This window comes from Dermacentor variabilis, chromosome 2, assembly GCF_050947875.1.
Source record: "Dermacentor variabilis isolate Ectoservices chromosome 2, ASM5094787v1, whole genome shotgun sequence".
Classification (NCBI taxonomy): domain Eukaryota; kingdom Metazoa; phylum Arthropoda; class Arachnida; order Ixodida; family Ixodidae; genus Dermacentor; species Dermacentor variabilis.
This window is the reverse complement of record NC_134569.1, coordinates 75,185,532-75,209,425: the sequence shown is the minus strand read 5'-3', so window position 1 is coordinate 75,209,425 and position 23,894 is coordinate 75,185,532. Positions and strand designations below refer to the sequence as shown.

At 42.2% G+C, this 23,894-nt stretch overlaps 1 protein-coding gene across 3 annotated transcripts in view; it reads left to right on the top strand.

Moving 5' to 3' along the window:
- Window positions 1-23,363, top strand: part of LOC142572106 (adenylate cyclase type 1-like) — a 234,123-nt gene extending 210,760 nt beyond the window's left edge. For all 3 annotated transcript variants that reach the window (XM_075680972.1, XM_075680970.1, XM_075680971.1), the window contains exons 19-22: window positions 1,544-1,642; window positions 2,607-2,724; window positions 7,524-7,648; window positions 8,772-23,363. In XM_075680972.1, the coding sequence (XP_075537087.1) occupies window positions 1,544-1,642; window positions 2,607-2,724; window positions 7,524-7,648; window positions 8,772-10,451 (2,022 nt within the window). In that variant the 3' untranslated portion in view covers window positions 10,452-23,363. The remainder of the gene's footprint in view (window positions 1-1,543; window positions 1,643-2,606; window positions 2,725-7,523; window positions 7,649-8,771) is intronic.
- The last annotated feature ends 531 nt before the right edge of the window (window positions 23,364-23,894 follow it).

Here is a 23,894-nt window from a genome sequence, read left to right as displayed (position 1 = left end):
TTAGTTGGAATCTGTGACCCAAATCACTAAATAAACTATCAGTGGTGTCACTACGCTTGCCAGGTATACTACATTTGCAGGTACCGTCTGCTCAACATGTTGACTGATGAAGTTGAGATTTTAACATGATAAAAATACTTTGGTGTGCATGAGTTTTATCTTTACTCTTCCTGTGTGAGCTGTGAACCAAAACGAATTAGAGTTGACTGTGGCTTTGCTGCAAAAAACACACGTTAGGTGTCTACTTTTGTGCAAGTTGTCTTCTGTCTGATCTGTAGGCAACATTTGTGCACTTCCGTTGAGCAAAAAAAGCTCAAGTAAACCAAATTCATTGAAACCAGCGACATCACAGTGGCGTCATCAGTATTGCAGACACGAAATTCATGGAAGAAAATTTTGCTTTCATTTCATCTCTGAACAAGCACCTTTTTCCCATTAAAAAAATACTTGCCTTAAACGAGCGATCCAGTAGACTTCTATTAATTCAACGTTTCTGGTAATTCAACCCTGTCCAACAGTCCCTGCCAGCGCCTATGCTTTTCTATGGGCCCAAACTTTCGTTATTTTGATCCTAAAAGGGGCCTTCGCCTGATAATTCTAACTTGACCAGTGAACATACCTACCCTATGCCTGACCCCTATGCCTGACCCCTATGCCTGACCCCTACGGTGACCCCCAATAGCGGCCCCTTTATTGGCAGCATCTCTATTGTCGTCATCTTCACTGGCAGTGTCTTGGTAGCACTTACGGAACAGTGTAACTGCTGAACATATGTCATCTCCAATTGAGAGTGCCTATTTTCGACCTGCCCTAGGAAGATTTTCAAGCAATAACGGTAGCCCACAATGTCAGATTAAGGTGGTTACCCTATTCTAATGCACCGCTTTCTTCCTTCTGCTTTCTTTTTTCAGGAAAATTGAAAGAAATTTTGCGTTTACAGCAATACTATGCTTTACCGCATAACATGGCTGCATTGCGACGAAACTGACTTTAGAAAACCGGCCGTCACTGTGCAACACGCATTAGACCCTTGGCAATTTCTCTTGCTAAAAAAACCAGGTGCACATTAGATTTTCAGTTAGTTTAAGAGCTTTATTGTTATATTTACGTTATTTTTCTGCTTTGTACCTATAGAAAGTGGGCGTATGTTTGATTCAGGGGTGTGTTAGAATCAGGGAACCACTGCCGAATGAATCAGCGGTGTGTTTTGATGTTTTTTCTGTGTCTTTTAATTCGACCTGCCAGATAATTCAATCCATTTAGTCGATCCCTTCAGGATTGAGTTAATGGAAGTCGACTGTACCGCTCTGTATTAGGCCTGGCTTGTTGTGAGTGAGCTTGCATACATGCAGGTGCGCGTGCACGTAGGTGCACATTTAAAAACATCTGCTTGATCAGCAAAGGTGTGCATGTAGTTGCTCCACCTTCTGTACTTTTATGTCGTGTGGCCTTGCTACAGTGCTCAGTTTGTCTAAGAGTATTCGAAAGGCTTTTACTGTTTCTTTGTTTTGATGGTCACAACAATTGTTTGGGTTTTTCTTAGCTGCTGGATGGTGAACAGTTCCGAGCCATTGACAAGATCAAGACAACTGGCAGTACATATATGGCCGCCATTGGGCTCATGCCTGATGCACGAATCGGGGTGAGCGTGCTTTCTTGACCATTTGTTTCCTTATCGTATCAACCACATAAATGAGCCTGAAGGTCCTATGGTGTACTAAGTGAGAAAACAGTCCTCAAAAATTGAATGCGGAGATTTGTCAAGGCGATTTCTTTGGACTTCTTCAGTGTTAGTCACCAGATATTATGATACTGCTGCTAATGTGTGTTGAATAACTGATAAGCCCTATCTTCTTTAGGATGTGACCTGATTTCCTCTTGATGACTGCCGACTGTTTTGTTCCTGTCATTGCTGCCAGATTTTACAGCCTAGTTTTTTACAACTAAGATCAGCAGAAACTGTAAATGTAAATGCTGTAAGTGTCAATGGTAAATGTGCAAAAATTAAAAAAACTGTCCACATGTGTTCGAGGAACCCAAAAAATCATATCGCATCAAGAGTTACTCACATACCACGGTGTTCATTAAAGAACCATGGGTGGTCAGAATGAATCTTGGAGGTCCTACACTGCAGCATCTCTTATAAACTCTGTGCTGCTTTGGGATGTTAAGGCACATCACTGCAGCAATCATTCCGGGGTGGCCACAGAACCCCGTAACCCTCCCCTTATCAATCAATCATGAAAGAGTTTCTATGTCAAATGCTGTTTCGTTTAAGGAAGATGGCAGTTGTTTTTATGTCAATATGCAGTTTGACTGTAAATAACACTGTACTTGCACATCATACAGGCACATGAGAACAAACAGTAGCTTGCAGCTTGTGAAATCAGGCACTGTGCGTCAAGTTGCACGCAAAGTGATGCTGACCAGTGCCAAAAGTGTCTGGGTTTGGCTTGTACTAATCCGTGTGGCAAAATCTGTAAGTTTGTCGACATTTTGATTGAAGGTTCACAGCAAGACCTGCATTTGTGAAAATTTCAGTGGCACATGTCCTTGCATCATAAGAGTAATTAATACTTGTGTGGGCATTGCCACCCCTTGTGCAGGATGACCATGAATCTGGTGCCAGCTACATGAGTACCATGGCAGAGCTTGTGTTCACCATGAAGGACTGCCTTGCTGACATCAATGAGAATTCTTACAACAACTTCATGCTTCGTGTTGGTTAGTCTGATATCTCTTTTCTTATCTCAGTGCATTTTTCATACCACATCATTGTCATTTAACCACGTCACTGAACAGGCTCTTGGACTGATAGAGTTGTTGAAAAGTAAAGGTGTACTTAATAATATAAGCCTTGCAGGATGTGCAAGCAGTCATCCTCTAGATCCTAATCATATATTATGACATAACACAGTACAAGCTAGGCATAACAACACTACATACTTTGATATATCACTTTTGTTGTGATTGAATGACATAAAAATGGCCATTTTTCGGATTGGTTCTGGGCACAGGTAAATGATATATAACAGTGTGATTATCTCTTGGACTTTGGCTGCAGGTGCCAAATATTAGCTTTGTGAAATAGTATTGTACTTATAAATACAGGATGAAACTCTATAATATTGCACAAATCCACAAGACAATGTGGACCTGTCTTTTGTTTTCTCATCCTTTCTGACATATTGAGATCTACTTTCTGTAAGCTCACCTACTTCGTATTCGAGAAGTTAAATCTGCCAACGTCACGTTATGGGACCGTCTACAACTCGGATCATGTCTTTAGATTGTGGTGGGAATGACAAGATTGTGTGTCACATTGATGAAAACAACATGCTTTTATATTCCTTAAACAAGGAATTATATTTTTATTTCGGCCATGAAAATAGTGTGAGAATGACATGTTGAATAGCTTGATGGAGAAGCAGTGTAAACCAAACAATGTACCATCACACGAACTAAAAACTGTGCAAGGAGAGTGTTCCCTTGCTCAGATACATTGATGCAGTACCTGAAATTGCGTAGCTGCTTCTGCTGCTAACATTCCTTTTCGCCGGAGAGTAGCTTCTTTCTTAGTTTCAGTAAAAGTGTTCAAAAGCGGTGCTGCCTTCATTCAGACAGATGCAGTGGTGCATGATGGAGGGGATGGATGGATGTTATGAGCCTCCCCTTTGGAACGGGGCGGTGGGTTGCACCACCAAGCTCTTGTTATTATACTGCCTAATGTCCTGCCTAGGTTAAACAATAAAAAAAGATAAAAAAAGAACACTATGAACTCCCACAACCAAATTTTCTGGTCTCCTATTTCGAACTGTGCTTTTGTATGTCTCCGTTTTTTTGTCATTTCCCTACTTTTCTTCCATCAATCCTCCAATCACCTCTTACTAATGCCTATTACGGACATGTTTACTTTTCCACTGCTCTCACTGAACCCAAGGGCTTCAAAGAGGCCAGTGGTGCCTAAATCGACCGCTGGGTAGATGTCTTCACATTCTCATAAAACATGCTCCATAGATTCCCTAGCTTTACCGCAGCAAGCACATGCTTCTTCTTCCTTCCAATACCTCGCTTTATAGGTGCGTGTTCTGAGTCATCCCGATCTTGCTTCGAAAAGTAATGAGCTTCCCTGTGAGTTATCACAGATTGTTTCTTTCCTGATTTCGTTTTTTCCTCTTAAGTAGTTACTCAAGGCAGGTTTTTTTTCCATTGCCGCCACCCATGAGATTATTTCAGCCTCTCTGATTTTCCGCTTGATGTCCTTGGATGAGTGGGTCCAGAAGGGCGCCCTCTTGACATGGCGACACGCAACAGTGCGAGTAGCATTGGTGGAGTGATGCGAGAGTCTCTTTTTTAGTATGTCAAAAGTTCATTGCACTTTTAAAGCATATCAGTGCTGTCACAGTGCCTTTGCTTAACCCAATAGCCGCTAGACTGTGGCACAAAAGGCTTGCATTTCAGTAGCAGTGCTGACTGAAAGACACAGACTACACTGACTGCACCTGAAAAAAACACGCATGGCTAAGAAAAAAAAATTAATGACGTATGCAATCGATTACATGCTGAGGACGGCTATTGGGGTCATAATTTCAGTCTTTAACACAAATTAGCCATTGCTTTGACCAGCATTACCATTGTGTCCAGTAAACGCTGGTGCATGCATCCGTACACAGTTTTGAGAAGGCTACACAGATAAATAAATCTTGTTATAAAAATTTTTACTTGCTTTCTAAAGAAACAACTGCACATTTAGACACTTTGAATGGAAGGCTTTCTATTGTGCTATAATATGGGATTACCTTAAAGAACAGTAGACAGTTCATTTTATGTTTCTCATAAGTGTTTATTCAAGTGTGTTTTGTGACTTGGCTTATTATTAGGTGCTTTCATAAAGTTTGTGCGAAACATAAAAGTTGTGCTCTATATATAGTACTACAGAACACTACCAGGGCATCAAAATAAGAATGGCAATCTCTATCGGGAACGTTGGTTGGAGCATGAGCAGTGATCTGCTTTCCGCATTTAGAGGGACACAATGCCAAAAAGATTCATGTTGAGGTGGTGGCGGCTTATGGTGACCCACCAGCTCGGCATAAAGTACTTGTTCGTTCTATGAGGTGTATGCTTTTATACGCAAAGGACAAATTATCGAGTCCTAGGGGGGTTAGTCTGTAAGTGTCCACCCAGTAGACGTGTCCATGTTGTCTGCTGAAGTTCTGGTTGGCTCGGCTGGAGTATGCGTCACAAGGAGACAGGTGCTCCCAGCCAATGAGCACTTTTATCAGCAGATGAAATGGAGATGTCCACCAGGCGGACACTCGCAGAATATTTCCCCTGCACTCTCATTCATCATTTCCATCGCCAGCTTAATTATGTACATTGCAGACACTCTCCCGGAGGTCTACAAGTGCTCCTGCCCTGCTTCAACTAATCCAAACCTATGCTGGACAATTCTGTCGCTTTTGATTGCGGGTCCCTTCCCATGGCATTCGTTTAGTCACTCTAACAGATCATGAGTCATCTGTTTTATGCATCACATGACCTGCCTAGTTTCATTTCTTTGTGTCATCTCGAATATGTTTACTTCCCTTTGGTCCTTCATCCACGCTGCTGTCTTTACATCTTGTAATGTTAACATTATCACATCTAATTATTCAACGACAGTTACTTCTCATTTTTTTATTCACTCTTACTCATTCTTTGACGCAAGTCCCACTTGTAACCAACCTCACACTTGTGATGAAATTATTGTTCAAAACATTGCATCATTATTGCATCATTATTATTATTAAACTTTTTGCATCATTATTACAGTTGAGTCTCAATATAATGAAATTCAATATAATGAAATTCGCAATATAACAAGGTATTTCACTTTTTATAACTTTTTGTCCATAGAACACTATGCATTTAGAAGCTCACTATAACAACGTGTTTGCACACGATTTCAACAAAATGAAATTTCACTACCATCGCAAAGCAATACTGAGAAAGTGAAGAAATTCCACGGATGCAAATGGTTAAATGGGTGAATTGCAAGCTGCTACTTGCAAACGCATTTCTCAAATCGCACCCCGTGCGACCAGGAGCGAGTGCCCTTTCATGTTCCATATAAAATCTAAGTGCGATAAGATCCTACAGCGCTGTGGGCACTGCATGCTTTGGGTGCAAGTGAAAGCATGAGCCATCTTCCCGCAGGAGCAAGGGAAAGGGGGGGAACGAGCTTGTAGTAACTCGATCAAGCACGTGCAATGGAAGGGAGGGGGATGAAGTGAGGGGCTGGTTGGTGAGCGTCTTCTTTTTATTGCGATGGCAATTATGTGGACACTCCAGGTGCATTTCTGCCGTTGGTGTCGACGTCACCGCGCCCTGTGTGCTATGTGTGCGAGTGAGATTGTATGAGGGTGAACCGGTGATCGCGGCTCAATCTTGTGCGTGCAACAGCCGAAATCATAGAGTAAGCGCACCGCCTTCTGTCACAAGCAAGGCTTCGGGGGTAGGGGACTGAGGGGTTGCGCATTCGACTCCGGGTGGCCGCACACACTCCCGGCTGCCATCTGCGATGGGTGCAGAGTCAGCGTTGTGCTGTGTTTTCATGACTTAGTTAATTCGCTCACTGCTGCTTCCGTGTTTTCTCACTGCAGCATTTTGACAGCGAGTTTCCGTGATGATCGAGTGAGATGTGTTTATGTTTGCTTGTGGGCACATGACACCATGCCTGTTAATTTAGTTAGTGTAGGCCTATGTTTACAAGCTTGTACGGCCGATAAAACTACTGTCCTGACTTCGTATAGCTGTCCACTAATTTGCTATCCAATCGATGCTTCGCCTTTCGGGCGAAACTGCAACTTTTTCTATCGCCGTGGTGGCTATATATGAATGTCAGTGCGGCTGAGCGCATAGCAGCCTGCGCACCCTTATTTAGAATTAATCTGCCACATGTACAAAGAGCGGGCGTGCTGATATGGCGTGACATCATGTGCGCTATCTTCCTGCATGTTTGGTACTGGTGGTTGTGTAATGTCGAGTTTCAGAGATGCATTGAAGCAAGAGGCAGGTAAAACATTCGCTCCCCGCTGCCAGCTTCTTTCATGATAGGTTCGTCCCACTGTAGGCGACACGTCTCTATCAGCCTTTAGACAAGGAAAAATTATTTTTGGTGCACGAAATGCAGAAAGGAAAGAAGAAGGCAACAGGACAGAGCGCATCCATCCTTTTGACACTATCAGCCACGAGGGCAGAGTGGACGAGAAAGTGTGGCTGGCTTCGCTTTGTACCACCAATGTGAAGATACCATCGACACAGCTTTTTTTTCTCATTCAAGTTTGCTTTCTCCGATTGTCTGATAATGCGGGAAATTTTACGGCCCCTTCTATTTAAGAAAAATTCATTGGTGACTGTGGTTATTTGCACAAATGGGCGAATTTAAATGTAACAAAATTTTGATGTAATGAAGCAAATGGCCGATTTTACCAACTTCGTTTTATGGAGGTTTTAACTGTATATGCTTTTGAATTTTGTAGGGCTCAACATTGGTCCCGTAGTGGCAGGAGTTATTGGAGCCCGCAAGCCACAATATGACATCTGGGGAAACACAGTCAATGTGGCCAGCCGCATGGATTCCACGGGCCTGCCCAATCACACTCAGGTGAATTTGAGTGTCTCGGGAGGTCATGTGTAGCGCAGGAGCTTGCAAAAGTGCAAGTTCCATAGAAGTAAAGTTGCGTCCCATCTTTTTACCAAAACAACTGGTGACCAAAAGCATGGCAAAAACAACTGATGGGAGAATATCCATGAGGCATGGATAGCCAGAACATTCTGTTTGTATTCTCAAAATTTTCTTTTCTGTAACTAATGCTTTATCCATGTTCATTTGCACATGCCGTTCATACACAGGGTGTCTCACGTAACATTAGCCAAGCATTAAAAATATGCGAATACCACGTAGCTGAACAGAACCAAGGTAATGTTGTTTGTCTTCGCTTGTAGATACATAATTAACCTGAATTAATTAATGAACTTCTAAAATATTATAATTACATGAAAAGCGTCAATGAGAAAATTAAGGAGCAACATGAAAAATTCCCGAAACCCCTTCCTGTTGCTCAATGTGTGCTACATAAAACTGTTTTTCCAAGCACGAAAGAAGCCCGCGAATTTACGCAATGTGCCTCAAGCGGCCAGTTGCGTGGAAATTTTGTGTGTATTCACGGGCTTCTTTCACGCTTGGAAAAACACATTTATGTAGCATGTATTGAGGGACAGAAAGCTGTATCGGGAGCTTTTCATGTTGCTCCACAATTTTCTCAATGATACTTTTCATCTAATTATAATATTTGAGAATTTAATTCATTAATTACGACTAATTATGTAATTAGAAGAAATGCAATAAATATTCAGAATATCTCCAAGCGACGGCAGACAATGTTACATTGGTTTTGTCCAGCTATGTGGCATTTGCATATTTTTAAAGTTTGGCTGAAGTTACACAGGATGCCCTGTATAATTCTAGTAAATCTAATTTTGTTCATTGCTTATGCAATGTCTAATGACCTCCCATTAGGTTATGACATTAGTGATTCAAACTTTATAGTAAACCACCTTTTCGCCCGTCGTACTCATTATGCTGTGTTTGATGTGTCGTTCTCTCGCTGTATGTTGCAGTGCTGCCCTAATGGTGGCAAGTTCATTTTTGAATAATAAATTGTACTTGTAACTTTTGACTTTGCATCCCGCATTTTAAACCATTAGCATGAAATTTACTGCTTCAGGTGACGGAGGAAGTCTATCAGCTGCTTCGAGACGGACCCTACCTGTTCCAGTGCCGTGGGAAAGTCAAGGTGAAGGGCAAAGGAGAAATGACGACCTACTTTCTCATCGACCGCAAGACTAGCCGCTCAGCGTCCAGCCCAAGGGAGGAGGGCATCTCTGGGGGCAATCCTAGCACAGTGGCTCAGCGGGAGGATAATAGCCTCTCTGGAAGTCTGCCTCCGCACTTAAGCTCAAACTCCCTGCAGCTGAGAAGAGAAAGTGGGTCCACTCCCAACAGCTGGGCCGGGCAGCACCAAAAGGTAACACCCCTGGCACCTCAAGATGATGTTCTACCGTACACCCAGCCCAAGCCCATCATTGTCTCAAGCACTCCTCCGCATGGGTCCAGATCAAGAGTGAAAACCGGAGTGTCTTCCAAGCCGGAGTCCCTTACACGTGGTGACCCCTGGGAGAGCTTGAAACAAATAAGGGTGCCTCCTCCCTCGCTACCTGGTGACCAAAGTGAGGCTGTGCTGACTGATGACTGCAGCCTCGACCCCCGGTCAGAAAGTGGGAGCAGTCACCTTGACGACAGGAATTCTAGCAGTGGTAGTCTCATAGTGGAAAGTCGCTGTTTAAATGACCAGCCGTCATTGCCACATGGAAGCTTGCCCGGTCCTGGCTTTCCCTTGCTGTTGTTAAAAAATTCAAACTGTCCTCAAGCAAACTGTATGTACCCATATTCTCAGTCTATGGGTGACTATGAGGCAAGTCCCAATATCATTGGCCCAGGTCTCCCTCAAGTTGGTTGCTCTCCTAGCCGCAATGTGAGACAGCCACATGACGGTAAGTTAAGTCGCACATTGCCAGAAGCAGCTGCTCCCAATACAAGGGAGGATCCAGAGCTTGCAGTGTATTTCATAAATGCTTCAGGATCACGTAAACGAACTCATGAAGAGGCAGTTAGCAACATGGTGGCATCACCTCCGATTGACTCCCCAGAGCAGGTGCCTCGTAAACAGCTCTGCAACTCGAGTCCGGCATCGCAACAACTTGTCTGGCAGCATGGCAAGGTCAGGGCTCCACTCCTGTCCATGCGCAGCGATGCTGATGAGTTACCCATAGAAGACTATCTGGAGAATGGGAACTGCAGTGTGGCAGTCCAGCCAAGATATGCCGTGGGCGACATGCTCAACGGCAACTCCCCGCGTGTTCTCATGAGGCTTGGCGAGGACTCTGCAGGCATCGCACTACGATTGGCCGAAGCAGGCCACCCTCTCAGTGGACCACTGTTGCACCTTGACTCACGAAGCAGCTGGAGCAACGATGGTTCAAGCGAGGCAGACGAAGAAGGAGCCCCACTGATGGACAATCATGGTGGTGGCTACACGACGGACGACGCATCGCTTGCCAACGACCAAGGGCTAACAGATGCGGAGGGGGCCCTAAGCGACCTTAACTCACTCCTCAATGATGCGGGCCACGAAGGGGATGACACGAGTATCTCCTCACGTGCCAGCAGCCGCTTGCTCAGCATTGACTCACTCAGTGTTACTTATGACTCAGAGTATGACAACTATGGAGTTGGTTTCAATGGTGCCATGGGCCGCACTGAGGACCTGAGGTCACTCACTGACTGCATAGCTCGCAACTTCGGCCATTGCGTGAGTGACAACGAAGACAGTGACGTGCTTGCTTGATACTTCTCTCCAGCCCCCTTTGCACCCAAATAGCCTGATCGGTGACAACTACAATATCTTTCTGGCTCTTTTAAGAAAGACTCGTGTGTTGACATGCTCAGTATACATAAATGCACATCTTCTTCATGTGTTTATTTCTGCCATAGCTTGTGTAGTAGTTTCATGTTTATCCAAGCTTCGGCCTTCTGTAATGTTCACTTCTTGGGATACATCTTAACTACCTGAAAGACAGACTATCACATCCTAAATGCACGATATAAAGAGTGAATGAAAGGACTGGCCACAAAAGTTTAATTGCTATGTAAACATAATTCACAATGATATGTTCGTAAAATGCTAGGACTCAAGGCTGCCAACCAGATTACATAAGTTAGTGACAGACCAACATGATGCCATTTTGTTGTTTCACTATTTTTCATAAGTGTCACCATGCCTTTAGGAGTTGTTTTGAGAGGTATATTAGAAGAGTTATAAAGTGTGAGCTTCAGCAGAATAGTTTTACTTGCTGGCCATTTAAAGCTGGGCAAGATTACAAGGTAGCATATTGAAAATAGTGCAAAAAATGGACGTTACAAAGTGTTTGTGCTATGTTTCTGCTTTGTTTCCAGAAAGCTGCACAGCAGTTTCATGCAGAAGTGGCAGCTTGCACTTTACATAGTCGTTTTATTATGCTCTGAATTGCCACTTAGTGGAATTTGATGTGTATGCTGGAGTGCACCTACCATTTCACTTGAAACTATTTCACTTCAGTGCAGTTTGTTTGTCAATCTGCTACCCAGACAACTTTTCCAGGAGGCTGATTTTTCTCTGCAACCAAAACGTGGCTGTTTCTAGGCTCATGCTCATTTAAGACTGCACCGTCAAAAATTGTAGTTTTGTGGAAGTGGGTGTGAATGCTTTTTGAGGAGTGGGTCTAGCTGTCTTTTATTAGGAATGGCTCATTAAAACGTGTTTTTGTTCTTAACACATGTGATCTCTATGAAAAGCACAGTACAGCCTGTTGTAGTAACGTCATTGTAGTTGGAATTACTACCGAGTAAGTGTTAAAGAAGCACATGTGTACTGCTTATACCACTGGAAAAGAAAGAAAAATGCTTGCTCTAATTTTTTTTTTCTCACAGTGATATGCACTTGAACACTTGTCTGGTCATGACAGTGGCTGGAGAAATACAACTTCACTGTAAGGCAGAAACAATAGAGACATCTAGTTCTTCAGCATCCGTTTGCATGAGCTGCCAAATTTGTGTGCCCACCTCCAAGCTCTTAACAGTAACGTGCAGAAGTGCCTTAGTGTTTCTTGTTCTGACAGCCACTGGCATTATCAGCAACACTAGATCTATTGGTAATTGCACCTCAGCTTATGTTTCACATGCACATAGAAAAATTGTGCCACACAGGACCACAGTGTACTTTGGCCTACGTCATGGCTGATACAGCACACATTCGATCATATCTATGCCATGATCAGTGCACTAGTGCAGCACCAGTGATATGGTGCAATTATTTGAACTGTAGATAGAATCCACTTTGAGCTTCAGTGACCCTCTCACTTGATCTCATTGATAATGCCACTGGATGCTGGTTGAAAGAGCAGAAGCACTGCCAGCTTTATGCTTGAGCATAGTTATGGAAGGTACTGAGGGGTGGGCAGTCTTTCACACTTCGCAGATGGTGTGGTTGTAATGAACAAGCTCCAATCCACAATTTTTCAGTTGCTATAGACAGCAGAGAACTAGCACACATCAGCCATTTGTGTTATCTTTTTCACTTTGATGTTACTGGAGAATAGTTTCGTTTTATTGCTAGGAGGTACACAAAAGATATCGTGAAATGCTTGGACATCACTATGGTAGAGGTTTGTCGATGCAGTTCATTGCTTGGGTGATCTGCAAGATCTCGAAGGCATGTTTCCACTGCCACTGACTCTTAGTGGTGGCAGTACCTGCATTAGCCTCATGTATGTTACACTGAACCCATCGCGTGATTGTTCAGGGTGTCTGATATGTTGTATAAAATGTAGAGTTGTCCTTGTTTGGCAGGTTTCAGTGGCTGTGGCCATCTTATGTAAACATTGCGCAACCATAAAATGTTGTCTGCAGTTACGGTGGTAGGAGTGGTTAGAATTCATTTACCACTTTCTGGCCATGTATTTTCGGATTTTCAATAGTATGTACTGGCTTTCTGTTGAACTAGTCATAGTGAGAACATAAATACAGCAGTTGCAAAGAACTCACATGTAGAGTAAGTGCAGTTGAAGTCGAGAGAGCAGTCAAAGGATTCAGTGCCACTTCATCTGTTGTCTTTCTCCAACCCTAATGCCAGCTTGTAATAAAGCTTCAGATTGTGCAGCTTCATACGCACAATAGTAACGTTAGGTTACAACACATTTGTTAACTTATGTTTTCCATTTTTGTAACTACAGAAATGTAGGAAGTTTCAGTTAGGTGCAATTATTCATGGCAGCACATAGTGAAGAATGTCAGTGAAAATGTCTGTAAATAAGAATATACATTTAACCCACGTTTAGAACAGTGCAGCCATAGGCAAGCATATACTCAAATGACATGCACCGAACTCACCTGTCTCCCGAAAGCATTCACACCTAAACTTCTATAACATTTTCCATTTCCAGAGGTGACTGTCATTTTCATTAAAAAGATTGTTTGCTAGGTCAAGGAAGCATTTTGTGAAAATTGTTTCATTGTGTGTCACACAGCACTAAGGCTGTTTCATTGACTGTTCCATTCGACTAAAAGACGCATCATGCTTCCTAAAAATTAAATTTGCGTTCCTTATATGTATTGATAAGTCTGCCATGCATGATCCATTGATGACATGATTCACAGTGCAAGAATTTAGTTCAAATTATAGGCTTTTGGTGACCCCTGTGATGGAATGAGGTGTCCGCACGCTTGCACATATATTGAGCATGTACAGCTTTACTAATAACTGAATTTTATCAAGGTGAATTTAATCTGCGAGTCCTTGCAGCATTGTGCTTCTTCAAAATCAATTGCCATTGCCACTACTTGTAGTACAGCGTGACATGGGTCACGCTATACCACAAGCAACGGAACAGGAACTAGTTCATTCCCATACCCTACTATTTGCCACGTCTCTTTAGAGTGCACTGGATGTTTCTCCCCAACAAGCAAGTATAGTTTGTTTGCAAATGCTGGGATCAGGCTGAAACAGTTCATCCCGGCCAGAAGCTCTCAACACAGTTACCCTGCTATTGCTGGGCTAGTTGATAGACTATCATGCTGTACTGTATGTCACTTACTGGAAACTCCAGGGTACCTTGTGCTCCAAAATGAAGGGTTGTCCTCTGGGCAAGGCAAACTTAAGGAGGTTTGCTGAATAGGAAGGTTGATATCCATCTGACTGCAGTATAAAGTTGCAAGAATCTATACAGTTTTCTCAAAAAGAAAGCTTTGTGGCTGAAGAAATATTCATTGCAGCATCAGGATTAAACCAAGCCCCACTGTGTTTCCTAGGTATACCAACTGAGCTAACCCGAAGGCTAGTAGATAGCAAGGTGAAGGTGAATTAATCAACAACCTCAAGGTGCAGGAACACTGAATAAGTAGATTGATTCTGCTGAAATGCACAGGGTAGAGGAAGCTTTATGAACCCTCTTCATACTTGCAAGGCTAGCAGATTGACCAGCTATAATGATGGCACGGTTATTTTTGTAGTTGGCACGTACAAATACTGTTTGTGCATCTTACGACATGGAAAATGTGTGCCATGTCAGGAGGCAAACTATGTGCAGGAGACAAGCCAGCATGTGCAGCTAAGGCTCCGTCTGCATTTGAACTGCGACCGGTGCTGCCACTAGTTGCGTAAATGTGCAATGCAGAGATGTGCACTTGCGAATTAGGAGAAAATGGTAGTTGGCATCGACCAATCGGTCGCCTCAAAAGTAGCTTCAGCTGGTTGATTTCGTGTAGGTAGCGCACAGAAAACGAGAACGAAAGGTAAGAGTAGATGAGGGTAGCTATATATGGGCCTTCTTGGTATGGCAACTCCTACTTTGTTGTAGCGCAGGCTGAATGATGGGAACACACAAAGGCACATTAAACAAACACATAGAGCACTGTGTGTTTGTCTAATGTTGTTCTGCTGCATTACAACAAAGTACTAGAAGGAAAGGCGAGAGAGAGGTTGCATAGAACGAAGAGGCATAATTTCTGCAGGGACACAGCACTACATGTGTAGAACTTTCTCCTTTTGTCCTCATTTTTGATGCGCTAGATACAACAAATCAAGCGTTGCCAACTCACCGAAACAACTACGCTTCAGGTGGATGCCCACTTTATCTGTTGTAAAGCTTCCCCCGCCTCGCGGTTTTTCACATAATTCATTTCCTAGCGCAAATTACATCTGCTGTGCCAACACCGTTTTTGTCTTGACCTTGAAAACACAGTGCTTTTGCTGTGTTGGTCACCTTCATCCTCACCTTTATTGCACTCTTAATTATATATCATTGATCCATACCAATCCACTTGGATTTCACTCCTCAATAAGAGGGTGCATGCTCTGAAAGAAAGCAGCAAAACACGAGTGCAGTGAGGAGACAGTAAACTACATGGAAAAGCCACTTTATCTGCCATTTGAATAGAATCAAGGGAATGGCAAAGTTGTTATTACACGGGTACATGAACATTAATTGCAGTTCTCTGTAAGCCGTTCATCTGTGGCTGGAAAAAAGAAATACAGCTGCTTGTTCCATATCTCAAAACTTCACTTTCTTGTTGTTGTAGTGTAGAAAAAATTACAATGCACTGTTGGTCAGATAACAGGGTTAATATACCTTATGTTTAAATCTATATTTAAAAGTGACCTTCAATATGGCAACATTTAATTGTGCATTGAGCAATAAGCAACAAACATAGCAAGCCCTACAAAAAAGCATATAGCAAAGGCTTTTTCTGTTAATTGTTTTAATGAGAAGTTTGCTGGTTTTGTTGTGTGGACAAGAGCACTAATAACTGGCTGTAGCTTGCTTGGCATGCACCTAAGAAGTGTCATCCATAGTATTTCTTAAGGCTTTGATTTATACTAGTACTGCTGCTGCTTGTCTACACAGTAGACTTAATTTGAAGCGAATGTAAAAAGAGAACATTGGAAGCCTGTTGTCTTACCAGACGTTTGTAATGTCTCGTTTATCAAGGTATCAGGCTTAACAGAGTTTCTACCAATAGTTTTGCTCACTGCAGTTGGGGACAAATGTTTACAGGTCGTGAAAAATGCACAAAAAGGAAATTCAAGCATTTTGAAAAAGTTTCCTTGCTTCTGGTTGAGGGCAGTGAGTTTTCATCGTTAACAGTACACAGCTTCTGTAGTGTAATTTTTAATTCTTTAATGTACGCATTGTACTCGCTCAAAGCCACATTTTGTTGTTTCCTTGGAATTTATGCTGACTGTAATGTAGAGTAAGGTATGTAGAGATAACCACAGAGTACAATTACCTACCATGTTTAAGAAATGTTATAGTGCCTGTATGCCTCCATTAAGACTGCAGAGCCCTTTTTAATGACGTCTTGTATTCCCTACCATGATTTCAGCATCAAGGTGAATGGAGAAGGGACCACAATGCGTGGCTGACAATAAGGCAGTTCTGGTGTTGATACCACCAGCATGCATCAGAGAGTGTACACTGTATTTGATCATGTGAGACCTTCACTCTTATTCCATCGCAGGGTGCAAATCTTGTACAAGTCCGATTAATGGCCACTAGCTCACACCGAGTACTGCACTGTGACTGTCACTCGCAATGTGCTACCACTAATCACACAATTTGAAGACTATTATTTTTCAGCAGTTTCCTCATCACTTTTAATGTTCCAATTGCTAAACATGAATCGCTGCATGCATTAACATTAATGCAAGTGCCATTTGGTGAAGCTCCTTTCCCAGTTTTTTTTACATGGGCTGTAAGGAATGCAGGCCTTACATGAGTAAATACGGTATGTGCATGCACACAACCACCTTACTATAGACTTCTAGCTTCAGACAGTATTGCTCTTGTTTGCGTTGATGCTCCAAGCATTTTAACGACAGCAAAGTATCACCAAAACAAGCTTCATAACGCTGCAGCTCTGGCAGCGCTGTAGTCTGAAATAGCACTGTGATGTTTGTGTAGCGCCTCGCCTCACAATTTAGTTTCAGGGGGAAAACATGGGTGTTGTGTGAGCAAAAGTACCGCAAATGCATTCATGGTATAGGCTATTTCTGGCTTCTCAAGATCACTTCAACTTGTCAGAATATACCATCAGGCATGCATATTTCTATTACACATCATCCCAAACAGTGCCATGTTACATCACAGGTGCACCATAGTTGTAAACATGGGATTGCATTGGTGAGTCGTAACAATGCGTGGTACATTACATTATGTATAGATTATTGAATTAGTTTTGTATATTTCATTATACTATTTTTGCATTTAGAACATTTCTTTTTTCTTCAGTAAGTGATCTCGTTGGACAGTTTGTGAGCTGGGCTCTGATTTTCTAGCAATGCCGTTTCCAATGATATTCCTTCTCGTAGTTTGTCAGTGGTCAGCATCACGCTCCACTTGTTTATCAATGGGATCAACTGGCCATGAATGGTAGAGTATAAGAGAGGCATAGAATCAAGGGGAAGGCATTGTTACAAAATGGCTGCCTTTTGTGCTTCAGCACAAATGTGCCTTCAGAAGCTCTCATGCACGTAATACCATTCATCCACAAATGATTTCACTGCAGGTAACGGTACGAGTGGCAGCTCAGCATTTACGCTGTTGTGTGTGGCACACCACACTTCTGCAATATTCCTGAAATACACTGAAACAGGAATATGAAGCAACCTAGAAGCTAGTGGCAGTGTTGATAAACAGTTATTATTTGATATGTTTGCTGAGCTGTTGCACATCAAGAGGACATATAGGTAGAGTAGCACAATAGTTGCATCTGTTTCTAAGGGCCCAAGACCTGCACATCTGAAAGCATACTTACCCTCTCCCTCACACATGCTCATGCACATACACACTTTTGTTAACATTGAACAAAATTCCCAGCATCACTGGTGTCATTCAGCACTAAAGTTGCTTACGTAACGCTCGCCTTTTTTCGCACATTTCCAATGATTCATAGTGCACTTTTGTTTCCACTCACAACAAAAGTTTTGAGGTTAGATAAGCATGGTGCGAAAGAACCTTGTGAAAACTGTAGTGTTAGCATGCCGGATACTATTTCGTAGCGAGCATTAGTGCACAGAAACGTGACACAAGGCCACTGCAACATAAACAACTATAGTAATAAGCGTCATGTGACATTATTTGTTTTTTGTATTGATGAATGTCCGAAAAAGTACAATCATACTGTGTAGTTTGAATGGCTCTGCCAGCATTCATCACCGATATTTTGGTAACAGGCACAGGACAAAAACTTGTTCGAGTCCTCTGAACTTACTTTTGACAGAGCCTATGCAGAAATGTGACCTCTAGGTATAGAGCTCGCAGACACACTTAGAACAGTAGGGTGGACAATTTTTTTCTGCTTACACCACAAGCTTCAGTCTTGACACTATGCCGCCCTGTGTTTTCCGCACGGCACCTGGACACACAACAACACTTCCTTGCTCAAATATTTTTCTTAGTTTGTTAAGCAATATGGGGGTCAACACTGCTTAAAGGGACTGACAACTGACCAGAATGTGTTGCAAGACACAGATGAAAATTAAATGACTGTGATTTATAGTGATCGAATGCAGCATGATGTTTGCTATTCAAGTGGGAGTTATAGTTTTAAATTGGCAAAGAGAGTCTCGAAAACCAGTAAGTGACGAAGCCTGGCAGAGAAATCTTGGCACTTCGGTTGTAGTCTATCAGATTACCGCACGTAAGTCAGCTGTTATCAAGCACAATATAACTATTGCTTAAAATTGCAGTTGCTATATTATTAGACACTTGCACTTTATTGTATGCTTCGGAAATCAAATACGCGCGCATGGCTACGGCTACACGCTGAACTGCATACTTTTTGTAACACCGTCATTTTGTTTTCGATTTGATTGGTTTCATTTTGACTTGTTAAATACCAAAGCAGTTAGACAGGCAACCATGAAAACACATAGCTATTACCGCAGAAATACTTTCACTTTGGAAAACATGAATCGCAGGAACGTCGACTTGATAAACAAAATAATACTTTCTCACAGTTATGGCCACACTTGCCGTCTGCCTCCCACTAACACCAGCGTACAATCGCTATCATTCTCGCCTATCACCGTTTTCAGCAAGCTTCCACTGAATGACTACATCCTCAGTGCAGGTCAAAAAATTCTGACAATAAATGTTCCATGGTGTTTTCCACGTTACCACTTCATGATTAGACATTCTGACTGATAAGCTTTCCATTGCGTAAAAAAAAATAGGTACCATGAAAATTGGTTGTCAGTCCCTTTGACTGTGCTGCAAAAACTTTGACAGGATAGAGACTTGGGCTAGCTGGTTGAAGATATTAAACTGCAGTGCTAGAAAGAGACGCAAGAAAAACGATGGCAAAAACACAGCACAGGGTTGTTGTGTGGTTCTTTCTTGCGTCACGTCCATTTCTTGTGCTGCAGTTCAAAACAGAGTGCAAGGCAGTGTACAAGAAAAAAAAAAAAAACTGTATCGTCTCTAAGCACAGGGCTTAGTTGAACATACTTGCTGCACATAGCCTACACAGTGCGTCTCTCGCCTGAAGAATCTAGACTGTGCTCTCGGGCCACAGAAATGTGGTTCTAGTCACAAGTTTCACATCGTGAAAACTTTTGTTGGCAGGGCAGGTACGCTAATATTGACACGTGTCAATATTAGTGTACCATGCTATTCTGCTCTTTTGCTGTCTCATTTGTGCCACAGTTCAGTATGATCAGCTCTCAACAAGTCACCCAATTTCCTGTTTTACTGAACGTAAGGGCAGTAAAAGGAAAACAGGATCAGTTATACTTGCGGACTTGGGAAGATTGCTATGTACTGCACATTCAAACTAGAATTATTTTCTGATGTTAGTGGTTACAAGAGATAAATTTTCCCAGCTGAGAATTAAGAAACCTTGCACTTTATTATACTTTGAAGAATACATTTACCAAAGTACAAAAACAGAATGACATCACTTCCGGAGGCTTTGTATTGTTAAAGCAATGCATGCTTCATTTGTTTTATTTCTTTTTCCCTCTCTATGTTCATAAGTTGACCAAACTTCTGCTGCCCTACATGGTGAACGCAAGTTTGCAGCAATGCAAAGCTCTTATAACATAGCAGCCCCGATTACGTTCTCATTCAAATCCTACAGACAAATTCTTACTTAGAACAATAAAAATGCTAAACATAAAATATTGCATCCAGGATGCCTTACAAAAGAACTCGAGTTATTTGTTAGTGCCAACCGTGCCAGTCAGTCGAGCAATGGTCAAGCCTTTGGTGCACATTGCTTCCACCAAGTTATTGTGTATGAAGGGCCACCAGATTATTTTTCAGCACTGGTACAGTGTCAGCGGTGTCACTCTTTATGCGGTGACCCTTCATATGTGCCTGCTTGTTAATGCAGTTGATAGACTTGAAGCAATATTTATTCATCCTTGTTGTTTGTGCTCAGGCACACATCGATCACCTGTTATCAAACGTTAATCTCCCCAGGATGCTCTTGTTGTTAGCAGAATCTCTTAGTAATGATTGTTGTCATAAGCATACAGCATGCTTACTGTATGCGAGTGTAGTGCTAGAAAGTGAGCGTCTCAAGCTACTTGAAGCGTGTACACAATTTAGAAAGGTGGAGTAATCTGCCACACACACTGTGGCACGACACTTCAAAAGAGGAAATGGGAGGGAACAAGGGAGTTGATTGAGGATCCAAGTGAAGATACACTTTGAAAGTGGCGATTCGAATGAGTGCAGGCATGGTTTACGAGCACAGCTTTATGTACATTTACGAAGACATAATGCTAGTAATAGTCCGAGAGATGTGCCCAGTTGCAACTCTCGGGTCCCACATTTCTCTGCATGGTGCAGGTACAGTGTGTGTCTTGGGTTGTGTCGGGATGCCTGGGGCACAGTTCTGCACACCACATTATCAAAATGTACTGCAAGCAACGTAACATGTAACGCACCCGGTGCACTGAACGTATTGTGCACACTTGTGTTGCAATGAAATTGGTCGCGATTATGTTAATTCACCAATGCTGCACTTCTGACAATCATCTTTTAACCTACTAATGTTTTAAAAATGCCTTGGAGCAAATTATCTGTGTTGTGGAAGTATCTCTTAAATGTTTGATGCTAGTTTGTAATAACACTGCTGCAATTCACGTGAGGTACACTTTGTTTGGAAGTGGTCACCTAGATACACTACGCATACTCAAAGAAGTCATCTTAGAGAAATAGAAGTAATCTTAAGGAAATACTAGAAAATTTTTTGTCTTGCTTTCTTTTGCTTTATTTGAACATCAGCTTTGCAATCAAGGTATGGGTCTTTAAGCAGCAAACCATTACTTATATAATTTATTAATGCAATCAAAGTTCAAAATGCACACCAAATCGGGCACAGCCTGAGGCATAGGGCATGTTTAGCAGGCCTCCTTATTACCAACAAAAATTGGAGGCAGCAGTCGTGTGGTGGCACAAACTACTGACAGATTCATCAGTCATCCCAGTGCAGCAGTTACAAGCCACATCATGACAGTGTTGCTGAAAGCTGGGCGTACGCTGCCGCACCGCTCATCTTTTTTTTTTTTTTTTTTTTTTGCTCCTCCACATTTGACACAGGATAGGCTTGGTCCTCTGCTGTCGGTTCTTTCAGAATGTGGAGTGCTCCCTCCAAGTTTCTTTGCACTATTATCCGCTTGAATGCTTAATATCTTTACATTTGGCAACATGTTCATGGAGTGGTCCGCAGTCACTGTACCAGGCTAACTGACCCATGTGTCAATGGTTTGCAGTACTAATGACCAACACCTCCGAGGATTTCAGTGATGCAATGAGGAAGCCTGCTTCAAGTCCAGCCGAAATTGCTGCAGCACTTGCCATGCATTTAGAACGGGTTGCATTACCGTATGATGTAATTAACTATTTGTTTCACTCTCATGCAATTGAGTCTTCATGCGATAACTAATGGGCCGACATTAATCCCTGAAAGAAAAAGACGAGAGAGAAACCTTTGTCAGTGCTCTTTTAAGCATGCCTTCTAGTCGTGTATATGATCATTGTGGTGTGTGCCCACCTCTTCAGAAGGAACAAAATGGAAACCAGTGTACCAGTGTGCAGCACATATGAATAGGCAGTTTTGAGCTGGACTCCACGAGACTTTCTACTCTTTCGTGCATAGCCAACACACCCACTAAGCCTCAGGTGAATTGGCATCTTCGTGCATGTTCTACGTCAGATGTAAAGTTGCGTAATGTGACTGTTTTCACATATGCCACAAACAACGCTTTGCTTCACTGCAAAGTGCTTATGTGGTTTTGGAGGCCTCACAAACAAGAGATGTTATGTTCTTTTGCACTGTCACACTTATGAATGTTTGTGTAGCACTGTTGAAGTTACATGCCTATTTCTAATGGTGTTAACAGAAAGCACAAGGCCTTGTGGGGCTGCTGCTGCCAGATTCCAAATACTAAAAAAACCATCAGCAGGCATCCATGTGCATTTATCAATGGGCATTCACAGGCACCAGGTTACCGTCTCTCATAGCGAATTGCATAACACACAAGCATATGCAAGATTTTGTCTGAGAAACTGATTACATGCTGTAGTGTTTTTATCAGAAGAAAGAAAGCTTGTATTATGCTGACATTATAACTGTGCTAATTGTGACATAGCATAAGCACACAGTGAAAAACATACACAATATTATTGTACTTGGCTACTAAGGCTCTCCAACAGTGATGACTATTCGAACAAGACTACCTAAAATGTGCCTTGGCTGACAAATAAGCTCAAGTGGCACTAGAACATCAATAGTTGTTCAGTGGCTGTGCAACTAAGAGGCTTGTGCACACAGCTGTCTGCTCTTATCAGCATTCCTCGCTGCTACATCTTTGATCTTGGCTCTATTTTTCCTTCGCAGAGAAAAGGGCTGTAGTACTTGGTCTTAAGTTTCAAGTTCACTCACAGCTGTTATCACTGTTGTACTCAAGATGTATGGACACCAGCTACGTTCATAACAAATACTTGTACATAGCAGATCTGCCTTAAAGTGCACTGGTGTTATATATTGTAATAGTGGACATCACTATTTGTGTATTTCCTTTCATTCACTTCACTGCTAGCAGGCATTTTCATATAAGGCAGCTTACTTATCACCTTTTCACCATTAGCAATCGTGATGTGCTATCTTGAGCAATGCGAAAAGTGCACACACAGTGCATTGTATCTGTGTCTTTCTTGAAAGCAGGCTTCCTTTTTCGTCAGTGTTTTAATCTACTAGTCTTCTGTCACACAGTGACAAGCTTTACATAGTGCATGTAAGTTCACTTGTATAGCATGCACTTTATCAGGCTTAGTGCGCTGCAAGAGGCCTGTAAGAAAATGTACTCATCATGGGACCGCCTGGCTAAAGCACGTTGGCGGGTAAGTAGGTTGGGATTCATTATAACACTGTGCAGTGCGACTAGATGAGGATAGAGAAAAAAAAAGGCATATACACAGCACTGTCCATGTGTAATTTTCTTCTCTGTCCTCATCTAGTCATGCCGCAGTGTTATCATGAATCTCCTGGCATTGTATCGGCAAGATACACCACAATGTTTCACGTGTGATAAAAATGAAAACACCTGCATGCATATTGTGGACCCAAAGATTGTAGCATAAAAATTGACCAAGCATTTTGAAGACTGTATGATGAACCCTGTGCTCATAATAAATCATTTTTGCATCACTGTTAATTTTTGACCACTTCTTGTTGCATGTTCACATTTGAAGTAAGCCTGCAGCCTGTCATTGAAGTGCTGCCTTATCCTGACCTGTACGATTGGAGATCTGTCTAAACTGGGAAAAACCGCAACTTTCTTTTCAGCAGTGTCGGCTTGTACTTCGTGGATACATAACCTTCTGAGACAACAGTGAATAGCGTCAATTGAAAAGTTTAAAAGCAAACACACCAGCAGAACAGAAAAAAAGAGGTCGAGACATTCAAGAATTTTAGTCACGCCTGCAGAAGTGGACAGTGTGCTTCAGCCCAGAAGAATGCCATGTGAAAAAAATGTGATCAAAATACATTTTTGGGAAACGTTTTATCCTGGAACTGCAAGTGCTGTATATAGCTTAGCTTACTATATGATGAATGCATAAATCTTTCCTAATCACATTCAACCGTTACGTTCAGAATACATATTTGCACCATTCATAAGGCAGGAATGTGTTCTGATATGGGGTGTAAACTCTTAACACCACACCTACCCCCCCCCCCCCGTTTT